The sequence below is a fragment of the Natator depressus genome, chromosome 6 (genome assembly GCF_965152275.1).
Source record: "Natator depressus isolate rNatDep1 chromosome 6, rNatDep2.hap1, whole genome shotgun sequence".
Classification (NCBI taxonomy): Eukaryota; Metazoa; Chordata; order Testudines; family Cheloniidae; genus Natator; species Natator depressus.
The window spans coordinates 5,022,465-5,035,757 of record NC_134239.1 but is presented as its reverse complement, the minus strand read 5'-3'; the positions used below and the strand labels follow the sequence as shown (position 1 = coordinate 5,035,757).

The 13,293-nt window shown below is 46.4% G+C and overlaps 1 protein-coding gene across 1 annotated transcript; it reads left to right on the top strand.

Moving 5' to 3' along the window:
- The first annotated feature begins 604 nt into the window (after nucleotides 1-604).
- On the top strand, nucleotides 605-1,543 carry LOC141989868 (olfactory receptor 5AR1-like). Its single transcript, XM_074956790.1, has one exon. The coding sequence runs from the start codon at nucleotides 731-733 to the stop codon at nucleotides 1,541-1,543; it is 813 nt and encodes a 270-aa protein (XP_074812891.1). The 5' UTR covers nucleotides 605-730.
- The last annotated feature ends 11,750 nt before the right edge of the window (nucleotides 1,544-13,293 follow it).

The following is a 13,293-nucleotide window of genomic DNA, read 5'->3' as shown; positions in this document are numbered from 1 at the left end:
CTTCCAAAGGAGTTATTCTGAAATAAAAAGGTGAACTATTTCAATTTTGACATTTTTGAAATAATGTGTTTCAAGGTTTTGTTTTGAAATGACATTTTGTTTCCAAAAATCTGTTAGATTTAACTTGAAAAAAAAGGCAGAAGAGGGTAAAAACCGGACAACAAAATTATTTATTTTGGGGGAGAAGGGAACAAGTTGCTGTTATTTTGGGATTTTTCAGGTCAGCCACTGAACCAAAAAACAAAACAAAAAAACCCCCAAACCAACCACCCAGCTCTAATGCAAACTCTCTTGATTTCTGCTGTGGGGGGGAAAGGTTTTTCAACTGAGCCAACAGTGAACTTCACCCTCTGGCAATCAAGTCGGCACTATGCTACAGTTTTATGCCAATATTTGCTCTTTGCGGATTGTCAACATCAAAAGAGAAAGAATGAGATACGCACACATGGGTAAAAATATTCTTACTTTCAGCAAACAAGGGTCTCAAATGGACTAAAATGCTTTCATTGGTCATACGGAATTCCAGGTCCTCACACTGTTTTTTATTTCTACAGAAATTCCCTCTGTGCAGGTCTCTCCTCAAAGCCCATGTGAAGCAGTGGCCCAGGGAAATGGCACTACCGTGGCTGAATTCATCCTTGCAGGATTCACTGACTATCCAGAACTGCAGGTTGCCCTCTTCCTCATATTTCTGGTGATCTATGTTCTCACCTTGCTGGGGAATTTTGGGATGATTGCCCTAATCTGGACGGACTCCCAATTTCACACCCCCATGTATCTCTTGCTCAGCAACTTGTCACTCGTTGACCTTGGCTACTCCTCATCCATCGCCCCCAGGGTGCTGGTGAGCCTCTCAAGGGAGAGTAAGGCCATTTCCTACGCTGGATGTGCTGCACAGCTGTACTTTTTTCTTGCCTTTGCCACTACTGAGTCCTTCCTCCTTGCGGTGATGGCCTATGACCGTTATGTGGCCATCTGTAATCCACTGCTCTATAGGCTCATCATATCCAAGAGGTCCTGCATCTGGCTCTTGGCTAGCTCCTACATGGCTGGGGTTGCAAATGCAACCGTGTTTACCAGCTGCACCTTTCAGCTGTCCTTCTGTGGGCCCAATGTAATCGATCATTACTTTTGTGATGTCCTTCCGCTCATGCGGCTCTCCTGCACAGACACTCACACCAATGAAATGCTGCTTTCTATCTTTGCTGGTTCCATACAACTGACTACCATACTGATCATCCTCTTCTCGTATCTGTATGTTACTGCTGCCATATTGAGGATCCGCTCCTCCGAGGGCAGGCGCAAAGCCTTCTCCACCTGCACCTCCCACCTGACAGCCGTAGTTATATTCTATGGGACAACGTGCTTTACCTACTTACAACCCAGTTCCACCTCCTCACTGGAGCAGGACCAGGTGATTTCTGTGTTCTACACGGTGGTGATCCCCATGCTGAACCCCCTGATCTACAGCCTGAGGAACAAGGAGGTGAAGGACGCCCTGGGGAGAATGTTAGAGAGAAGAAAGTTCTCTCAGCAGCTTTGATGAATAATTTAATCATCTTTTGGACTAAAGTGACAATGTTCTTTCCATTCCCTTCCACTCTATGTAATTTTATAATGAAAATAAAAACTCTAATGTGTTCAAGTTTTAAGAATAATGTTTTAGAGGTGGCATTGTCCAACAGGTAAGAAACTCAGAAGATCTGGTGTGACAGATATTGCAACCCCATGCAGTGTCTTTGGGACCATTATATTAACTTGCGTTATAAGAACGGTTTATGTATGACTCTGTTCTACTCCAGGGGGGAGGGTTCCTGCAGCTCCTTCCGGAACTAAAACCTGTGGGGGGCGGGTGATGAAGGCAAGTCCCTGAGACTAAACTCCAGAGAAATTCCAAGGGGAGTGGAGTCTGTCTCATTCAGGACCCTTGAACTTGTAACCCCCCAGCAAGGACACCTGCTTTTAGGTTTTCCAGTTCCTCAGCTGTCACCTCTCTTGGGTGGAGATGTACACCTCTCGCCCTCTTGATTGGGGTTTTTTGGAGCTCCACAGTTCCCTACCTACACTGTGAATTCCCCAGTAAGCCAAACTGCTATACTTTTCTCCTGAGATAGACAATGGTGTTATAAGTTACCACACCACTCTTTCTAAGCAAACAAATTTATTCTCAAGGGGAAAGCATTATAGAGAAAACTTTAAAAGCAATAAAAGATCCTACATACATGCTAACAACCTCACCAAAGATCACCCCAGCTCCAACAAGGGCTCTAGATGCTGAACAGTAATTCAAACCTTACCACCAAGGGTTTTTTCTACGGTTAAAAGCTCACACCGCCTTTTGCTCAGAACAAACACACAGACTGGGCCATGTCCTTCCAAACCAGGAAGGATTGAGGCAGCCCTTGGACAGACGGTCCTGTCTGTTTGGAGCACTAGAAATAAGGCTCTGAATCAGTTTTAACTAAGGCTATTTAACTCAAACTCCCTTCTTTGTCCACTGACCCTTAAAGAATCCAGTTTGAACAAGCATATGTAAGCCTCTCTCCAGGTGGTGGTAGCTCTCTGGAGGTGTTACAACTTGAGTAAATTTGCATCTCCAACCTGTTCTTAATTTTTGGAGGGTGGTCGTCCTCCTGTCCCATGTAATCAAACACAGTCCCTAGCACACAATGATACATACATTTAATTCAATAAGATTTCACAGAATTCAGTAACGTTTGTGCAGGATATTGTGGGAAATTGCCATCATAGAGTCTACGGATAGACAAGATAGGTGAGATAATATCTTTTATTGGACCAGCTTCTGTTGGTGCAACAAGCTTTCAAGCTCTACAGAGCCCTTCTTCAGACCTGGGGAAGGGCCTATGGGAGAGAGAAGGAGGGTACTGGACGCCAGGGTTCCTGGGTTCTATACCCAGGTCTGAGAGGGTCTAGTAGGTTAGAGAAAACAGGCTTCGCACCCATTCTGTGCCTGAATCTCCTTGCTCGGAGTGACAATGCCCTCTCTTAAAGTTCTCTTCATAGAGGACAGAAACCAGGAATTCTAGTTCCCAGACAGACCCTACTTCCCAGCCAAAGCTAGGAACAGAACAGAGAAGCCTAAACTCTCAGCCCTTCCCTACAAAAGCCCATAGATGTAGGATTATCTTAAGTTGCCCAACACTCCTCCTTAGGACTGCCTTTAAACACAGCCCTATCTCACAAACAAACTCCCACCCTCCCTCTACAGGAAACCACTCCTGCCTGAGCATGGTCTTTTGTCAAGAGAGGCAGAGCCAGGCTATTTGTGGGTGGGGCTAGAGGGCCTTAGCTCCGCCTCAGAGGCTCTCCTATATTAAGGGCACTCCAGCAAACCCCCACCCTTTAGCGGGAAGCCATTTGAGAGAATGAAATATCCTAAATCCCTGTCTCTGCATGGCAGGAGGGGTGTATGATTGAGGATTCATCTACTAGGGTTGTGACCCCAGGACCTCATCTAGACATTCCCTTGTGGGGAGAATAACACATTAGGAGCTGATATGAAAAAGCAGGTTTCTCTTTTTACTAAGTACATAATTAATCTGTGGGACTTCCTGATTCAGGATATTAACCTCCCCCTCCCACCACCACACACACACACACTTCTGTGGTTTACACATCCTGTTCTCTCAATGTTTCTGTGTTGATTCACTCTCACCAACTGATTTCTTTCAGCCATCAAGCACTCTCTCTATAGTGGAGCCAAAATTCAACTCTGTTCCTGCCCCAGCCCCACCCTGGGACATGTTTCCTTGGCCAGCCTGGCTGTTGGCCTGCCACTCTCTCTTGCTTTTGATAGTCCTAGCAAGAGCTGGCAGGAGGGAGGTGTTAGGTGCCAACATTGTATTTTAAAAATAAGGGACTGTTTTCATAGCACTCCTGCCCCATCCCTTGTCCTGGTATTCTCATAAGTTGTAGTTTCATAATACTACCAATAATAAGCAGGACTCACCTAACTTCACCAGGGGTATTTCTTGTTGCTTTTTGCAGTGCTCAGCAACTCCTGATCTTGTTGTAAAGAGATGAAAAAGTAAGGGATGTCCCTTGTAATAAAGGATTGCAGGCAACCCTATGTGAGGAGGGCATGTCGGAGTGGGGTTTCTACAGGCAGAAGGTGGGGAGGTACTGGCTTCTGACCAGGGGCTATTGGGAGTAGGGTATGGGGAACCTTCCTCTTTGGGGGAATGCTGGTTTCAATCTGACCCCAGGCCAGGGGGTTAGCTGTCCAGGGGCATGGGTGGGAGGAGGTCTGGGAATGGCGTACAGGATCTTTCCCCTCTAGGCCCCTGAATCTGTTACATTGTGTTTAATGAGTTGGTGGGTTCTCAGCCCAGTGTGTAGGTCAGATGTGTCTACCTCCTAAAATTCACCACAGTTGGTACCAACTGGCCCCCTTGCTTGCAAACCTCAGAGGGGAGACTGGGGGCTGACCAGGCCCACAGAGACTGAGCTCCCCTCTTCCCCAGCTCTAGGGGTTACAGAGAGGCCTTCCAACTTCTCCTTTTCCTGGCCAGCAGAATCAGCAGAGCTGTGTAAGGAAACTTGTGGTTTTAAAATGGCCCGGAGGGCCTCTGACGGCAGCCCTGCTGAGACTGTCAGAGCAGCTGTGATCATTTGGTGTTGTTAATAGACAAGTGATAAGCTCTGGAGGAAGGAGAGTCCACCAGGCAGGTGGTGTTGCTATTATTACAGGTCCTCGTAGATTAAATAGTTGTCCTGAGGCAAATGTTTAGGGCCTGAGATTTGAAATCTCTGCTAGGAAATGGGAGGAGATTAAGCCTCAGACAGGACTCCTGGGTTCTAGTCCCAGCTCTGGGAGGAGAGTGGGGTCTTCTGGGTAGGAGCTGGGGTGGGGCAGGGCTGGGAGCCAGGACTTCTGGTTCTACTCCTGGATCTAATGGGGTGGTGCAGGGAGGGGCAAAGGGAGTCAGGACTCCTGGTTTCTATCTGCAGCTTGGGTAGAGAAGGTGGGTGAGGGGTAACCTGGCTGTCAGGACTCCTGGGTTCCATTCCCAGCTCTGGGAGGGGAGTCTAGAGGTGTCTGCATTTCGCTCTGCTGAGCCAGTCTTGCAGGGTGGAAAAGGTGCGCAGTTCTGGCATGAGGCTGATTGTTGTGCAGACACTGTGTGGAGCTTTTTCTCAGTGCTTCCCTTGCTGCAGAGAGAAGGAGAATGAGCTCTGAGCAGCTCAGAGCCCGGTGCTGGGGCCTGACCTTGGGGGCAGGGCCTGGATCATGCAAGGACCTCGTTTCCTCTGGTGAACAGGCTCTGGGCCCTGCAGTCGGGGCTGCTCGGTCCTGGGATCCCTGAGGGAGGGTCCAGCCAGCAGAGCTTTGTGACGGGGTGAGCAGGAACCGGGGTGATTCACCCATCCGAGCCCGGGCTCCCCAGCCTAGGGGCCCTGAGCCATTTTTCTGTGTGCAGCATGTAGGTTTGGAGTGGGAAAGATGGGGATTCTAGGCCAGGGCACAAAGGGGTAACCCCCCCACCCTGAATTGGGAGCACATTTAATCCTTGAGTGGCGGTGGGGGCAGGGGTTGCTCTTGGGCTGTAAGGGTTTATGCATGGGTTTGGGGAAAGCCACATGGCATACAGGAATGGGTTCAGGTTCTGGGCTATAGGGTCTTTGCTCTATTATGGGGCATGGGGGCCTCTGATCCAGCCCCAGGGCAGGGGGCACTGGCTGACTCAGAGGGGTGGGGAATGGGACACAGGGCCTTTCCCCTCCAAGGGGTCCTGGCTCTGATCCAGCCTGAGGCTGGCTGGCTGGCTGGCTGAGGGGAGCGAGAAATGGGGCCTTTCCCTTCTAGGAGGTCTGGCTTGGGGAAAGGAAGAGGGGCAGGTATGGCGCATGGGGCTGTTTCCCTCCAGGGTGGATCCCAGTCTGACCCAGAAGGGGTGCACTGGCAAGCTGAGGGGACTTGGGGGAAGGTGAGAGGGTGGCTTTCGCCTCTAGTGATTCAAGTGTGTTCTGGTTGTTTCCAGATTGTCTTGGTGAACAAACACTGGGACGTTACAGGTTTAAAAACAAACCGGATCAATAACCTGGGAGTCTGAACTCCTGGCTTCTCTCCCCGTGTGGGGGTGGTACTGGCAGCAAGAGCGTTCGCCCCTGGGCTACCACCACATCCACAGACTCTGCCCCACTCTTTTCCTACAAGCCAGAGAGGTGCTAACTCAGCGCTTCTCTTTGGTCCAGTCTTTTTAGAAAACCCAGTGAATTCAGTGTGGGCAAGAAGTGCCAGCCTGACTGACCCAGAGGCCAAATCTTACAGCACTGAAGGGCTTGGAAATCCTCAGCCTACCTGGCCCTGAGGCTGCCTCCCGCAGCGTCCCATGGGTTTATTTCTCCCCAAACACCCCCCACCATCATTAGCCCCAGGCCTGGCTGCTCCCCCATCCCCAGACGCCCATCCAGCCCATATGGCTCCTTCCTTGCTTCCCCACCAGACTCCGAGCCCTTGACCTATGCTGCCTCCCCCGATTCCCACGAAGCTACTGTTGTGATCCTCTAGTTTGAGCTCCTGCAGCAGCACAAGGCAGGCCAGAGAACCTCCCCATGTGACCCCCGCATCCACCCCCTCTCTGGTGCTTGGACTAGAGCATATTTTCCAGAAGGACACACCCAGGCTTGCTGTAAAGTTTCCCAGTGATGGAGAAGACACTATATCCTTTGGAAGTTTTCCCAGTGCTTTATTACCCTCCCTTTCAAAAATGTGACCCTGATTTCTAGCCTGAATTTATTTAGCTCCAGCTCATGGCCCTTAGCATTCCCAGGCAGTCAGAGTATAAATCTTGGCCACGGAGGAAGGCTACTGGGAATTCTTTGTCCCATGGTAGCAGCTACAGCCTGCAGCCAGGATTGGGCCCCACTATGCTGGGCACTCTCCGCACACAGCCTGAAAGACAGCACCTGCCACAGAGAGCTCACCATCTAAATAGACAAAGTGTAGAAGTGGAAACAGATGCACACTCTGGGGAAGTGACTTGCCGGCAACCACTGGGAATAGATCCTAGGTCCCCCGAGTCTCATTCCAGTGTCTGATCTACTAACTATCCTGCCTAAATAGAGGCTGTTTCTTGTCCCAATGTAGTCCAAGATACAGGATGTGAAATTGTAGAAGGTGAAGAAGCGCATCTCCCCCGAGGAGAGATGGCCCAATTGTTGCTGCTGGAATTGTTTTGCAAAGACATAGTTTTTGCATTCTGTCCTGTAGACAGTCTTGGGTTCAGTGAGATCTCTTGAAGAGTTCCACAAGCAAGACCTACTGCTCAGAATTCACTGCTCTTTGTCCCAAGTTCATGTTGTTGCTCTCTTTTCTGATTGGTCTATTATCATTGATTACAGACTTCGTGCATATTTTGGCCAGGTCATCTTGACTTAATACTTCATATAAGGACTTTAGGGAAATTTCCCTTTGCTTTTCTCTTAAATTGTCTTTGGCCGCACTTTTTGTTTGTTTGCCTTCAGCTTAATTGTCGTATGAAACACATACACACACACACACACACACACACACAACTTGTATAAAAGTCATAAACAAGTTTATCCAACAACAAGGGGCTCTAAAGCAGAGCTTTATTTCTGTCAGTCATGCTGGGTAAAGCCAGTGTCACAACATATGCATCAGACTTGTACCAATTGTCAGTAAGTAGGAATTTGAATTGGGTCAGGAATTAGGAATTGAGTCTCCCTATGTAGCGTTGGAAAGAAATATTTACATGGCCAAATTTTCAAAAATTGTGTGTCTACACTTAGGCCCCTAAATCAATATTTAGACAATTTAAGAGTGAGAGTTTGAAAGGTGCAAATGGTAGTTAGAGCTAATTGAAAGTCAGTGGAAGTTGGGTGCCCATTTTCAGATATGCCAAGCACCCAGAAGCTTCTACCGACATCGAAAGGAGACTTTAGGTGCTCAGCAGTCTTGGAGATACATATTTAGGCCCAAATATGAGCAAATATTTAGCAACCCAACTTGAGGTGCCCATTTTTGAAGATCTTAACCCTGTGATCTGGTTTCCAAAGATTAGTTGCGCTTTTGCAAATCAGGCCAGCACTATGATAAAAATATTACCAAACCTCTTTGCACCTGACAAAAGATTATATGACAACATAGGCGGAAGCAAATAGAAAAATGGAGTACCCATCCTGTGGGAAACTCTGAAATTTCAATGTTTGTTTTCATCCGGGTTTTTAGTATTTGGCAATTATTGTTCATAATGTGACATTTTGACATTCCAACTGGAAAAGTTTCATTTTTGTTTGTTGAGGTGTATTGAAGTGTTTCCTTTAGGTCAGCTCAGTATTCACCAGCATCTGCTTGAGTAGCTGCCGTGCCTTCGGGGAGTTGTAGTTCCGTGTTTCGTGCCCCCAGTCCTTCCTTTGAGCAGGGCTACCATAACTGATTTAATTTCCACTGATGCATCATATTCCTTCCCCCTGGTGAGGTGCCGTAGTGTATCATAGGAATTCTATGAACACAGTGCATCATGGGAAATGTGGTTCAACCAGGAACTCCAACCCAAGGGAAGAATAAGGTCATGAGGCACTCAAACTACAACTTCCATAAGGGATCGCAGCAGCTTCGGTGGATGCAGAAGTTAATGTAGAAATGATCCAAAATAAAAGATTTAGTTTAGATTTCTCACACCAGAAAATCAAAACTATTCTTCAAAATCAACATTTTTCTGACATACAATCTCCACTTTTGTGGAAAGTAGTAGCTAAAAAAATCAATTATGCCAAAACTAGTTGTGTATTCCAGTTTCCACAGAATGATGTACAACAATTTTTAGAGTTCTATCCTAGTAACTCCCTTCACGAGGTGCTGTACGAACAGACAGGGAAAGACAGTCTTTGCTCCAAGGAGCTTGCAGTATTTTTTTTCCGTTGAATCACATTTGCTATTGAAGAAAAAAAATTCATGACCAACCTTGATATAAATATTGATCTATTTCAGTTTTTCCAGTGCTTGATCATGGTCGTATGTATACCTTTCAGAAATGTTTTTTTTTTTAAAGAGAAGTGTTGAATAAGCAGTGTGGACCATGTAAAAAAAAAACAAACAGTCTCTCCATGCCGACTTGCAGTTAGATGGGTTTTTTTTAAATCAGGTTCTAAACAATATTTTAGGGAATATTTTTCTTCTTATGGTTTATGTGAGAGCATCCTTCACGTCCTTGTTCCTCAGGCTGTAGATCAGGGAGTTCAACATGGGGATCACCAGAGAAAACATATACATACAAATGATTGCAAAGTACTTAAATGAGGTTTGTAGCAGTGATGGAATAGACTTGTAAAGTCTCTCTGGTGACTTCCAAAAGATTGAAAAGTCTTTAGTCCATAGGTCAAGATGCTCCTTTTAGTTGTAAATCCACAATCCAGAGAATCAGAGCAGGAAAGAGGCAAAAAGGAGGTGTCTCTGGGGTCTTTTATACCTGTTGCCATGTGCATGGAAATTTATTATCCCAAACAAAGCCCACAGCACCTGTATATGGAAAGTTACTGGCCCAAGATGAAGTCCAGGGTCATATGAGCATGTCACATGCCCCTACATGTTTTGCTGAATCAGAGGGGATTGCCATTGGTTCTTCGCTGTCTGAGGCATTTTCAGGAAGAGCTATCTAGACAGGATGAGTTTCTTCAATGGCCCATTATGAGAGTGGAGTGTCCTTGGTAGGCCACCAACACACAGAATTGACAGTAGGGCTAGGCACCTATCTGGAGGGGGTGTCCCCCAGGAATACAGTGCAGGTTTAAGATACAAGTCCATGGCTGATATTCATAATTTCAGATACAAAGAGGATACATGCTTATAAGCAGGATAATTTTATTTACCAAATCATAACTTTTTTTCCACTGACAGCTTTTGTACAAGATTTGTTGCAATTGTATAACAGTGGTAACCACAATGATACAAATGGTCATCTTTCTTATATGCACCATCACACTGGTGTTCCTGGGTAAGGAGGTTTCCTGCTCACCAGGTACTGGACTTGACACAGAACTAACCAAACATCCATTAGCTAATGATTGGTTTGGGGGGTTACCAGCGTGGTCTTGTTCTAAGCCACTGGCCAAGGGGTGAATGGTTCCACATAGAATTCACCGGTTCGAGAAGCATCCAGTCTCCTGACGCAGCCTGAAATGGAAGGAATGACTCTCGGGAGAAAGACTCCACTCCGAGACCCACTCTCCAGAGACATCCAGCTCTTCGACCTTTTACTGGCTTGGAGGCTAACTCTGCTTAATGCAAACTATGAAGTTGTGGAAGTGGAGAATATCTCTGTGCTACTGTAAATGCTTTCTTTGGAAAGCGTACTGTGGAAATCACTTGTTATTGGCATACCTGATTACTATGTTACACCTCAACTACTGTTTGCCATGATGTCTTTCATTTTTCTGTGTCCACACTTTTACATTTCCTACCATGGAGAGTTCAGCAGCCCTCCTGTGCTCACAGCTTCTGCAGAATATTACACACACACACACACACTGTGCTCCTTCATGGACACTTTATTTTTTCTTCTTGATGTTTCCCCTCCTCTAAAATCAAAGGTGGAAATTTAAAATGTCCAAGTTTGGTTTGGAAAAACGTCAAAAACTTTGAAGGCCCAGATTTGTTTTTTTTCTGAACATTTGAAAGCATTAGAAAATAAATGCTCTCAAGGGCTTACAGTATTACGTTACCGGGCCAAACCCTAGAGGCAGTGGCTTGCAAAGGCAAAAGTTGAGTGAGCTTTTTTCAGACTCACAGTGAGATTCCCATGAATTCAGACATCTAATAAGTAATGGTCAGATTGTGGATCGGAGCCATGAGGCATGCTTTGAGGTGTCATGGAGGGTCTGTGCTGCAGAGAATACCACACCAGGAATTCTGGATCACTCAGCTAGAATTTCCCCTGGGGTTCTTGGAGAGACACAGCAGAAGCTCCATCACCCTTTGGACAGATACAGTGTGTGTGATGGTATGCTAGATGGGGAGGGCTCTGAGTTACTACACAGAATTCTTTCCCAGGTGTCTGGCTTGTGGGTCTTGCCCAAATACTTAGGGTCTAACTGATTGCCAGTTTGCGGTCAGGAAGGATAAACTATGCATCCCCTAAATATTCTGCCTCTTGACTCCTTTCCTTGCTTTGCCTTGGCTCTTGCAATAATTTGCTCTGTTTATCTCATTCAAATTCTATGTACCTTCCTCATTACAATATTATCTGAGCACTTTACAGTCTTTCATCTATGTACTCTCACAGGATCCCTGTGAGGTAGGGAAGTGCTATTATGCCCATTTTACAGTTGAGGAATCGAAGTACAGCGAGACTAAAGGCCTGTCTACATAGGGACATCCAGAACAGTTAATCTGGATTAACTAAAGGCATGAATTTAAAGTGGATTTGTGGAGAAAAAAAGAAGTAGATAAATTCATGGAGGATGGGTCAATCAGTGACTATTAGTCAAGATGGTCAGGGATGCAACCCCATGCTCTGGTTGTCCCTAAACCTCCAAGTGCTAGAAGCAGGGACTGGATGACAAGGAATCACTTGAAATTGCCCTGTGATCCTGTGATTCAATCCTATGATCTGAAACCTTCCTTTAGCATTCTTTAAACATCACTGTTTTTCCCCACTCAGACATGTGAAAGCTGGATCCCTGGCTGGTCTCCGTCAGCATAACCTTATTGATGCCAATGGACCAGGTGTAAATAAGAAATGCTCTATTCAAGTTAATTGCCCAGATCTCCTGCTAATGTACATTGGCCATAAAAACTATGTAATTCAAAGGGGCCAGATTTTCAGCTAAATGAAATAATATGCTTTTATAGTGGTTGGGAACTGTCACTATCAGATGCACTAATTCAGTGTATTTCACAAGCATCTGTTTTAATCTTCAAGCTACCAACATCACACAAAGACACTGCCCGGGAAGGAAAAGGTTTAAGAATCTTTGAAATAGTGGCACAACAGAGCAAACATCAGGCTTTATCACCTTAAAGTTAGCAACACACCACAAGATGGCCCTGTCTACAAAATCCTTATGTCTTTAGGCTAGAAACACCACAAAGGCCTAGTTTCAGAGTAGCAGCTGTGTTAGTCTGTATCCGCAAAAAGAAAAGGAGGACTTGGGGCACCTGTGAGACTAACAAATGTATTTGAGCAGAAGCTTTCGTGAGCTACAGCTCACTTCATCGGATGCAAAGGCCTAGTAGCTGTTTGGTTAGTCTCATGACCCAACACATCTTTTTGTGCATAAATTCCTGGAGAGGCTTGAGGCTAACTATGTTGCACAGGCATAAAGTCAAATAATCTTTAGGATTAAATAATAAGTCTCAAAATAATAAATCTCAATATTGTTTAGACTATCAACACCTCACAGAACCTGCTGTGCAGATGTAAGGCCTAATATAATTTTGGGGCTAACCACCTCAAACAGGGAATACCCTGTGGGCATAAATCCTATGTCCTGGGACTAGCAACAGCACATTAACCTTGTATTATTGGCAGGGGACCTGATATATCATGTTCATTGGAGCTCTACCCCTTCCATTTCACCCCAGTTACAGACGTTTTGAGGCCCTCCCTGAGCTTGAGGCCTTGGTTCAATTGTTCTCCCTCCCTGCCCACCTACATCAGCCTTGATCATATGTCATGTATTTTCCTGCATTCTGTCATGTATTCGGCTTTGCGTGGGGTACTGCCTCCTAGTGGCTGCTCGCAGACTGACATTGATTGTGTCGGTCATCAGCATCACAGGGATTGTCTGCACGAAGACTGGCGCCACTTTTAGCTAATAACATAGGCGCAGCCTAGGAAATTTCCTACCTTGTAATCTGTGGCCAAATTGCAGTGCACCAAAGGGCCAGAGAATGGAGCTACACTGATTGACACCAGCTGAGGATCTGGCCCAGGCCGTGCAGCGTAAGCCTGTGCCTGACAGTCCTGGTCTAGCCACGGCACGGAGGAACTTTATTGCCGGCACAAAGATTCTTAAGTTTGGGGAGAGTCATGACATTCAAACAGTGACAACAGGCTTAAGGCATAGTACAATCTGTGCTGGCAAACAGAAATGGATTAAGGTCTCCTGGGGCCCTAAGCCAGAGCAAGTGGGGGAGGCCCCAGCACCAAAAACAATGCCCCACCCCTTCCTCCTAAAGTCCCACTCATGGTCCCACCCCATTCTGCTCCTTCTGCCTGAGGCCCCTCCCATGTCCCCGCCCTATTCTGCCCCTTCCTCCACAGCCCTGCCCCCTTCTGGCTCCTTTCTACCTCAGCCCCGCTTCAG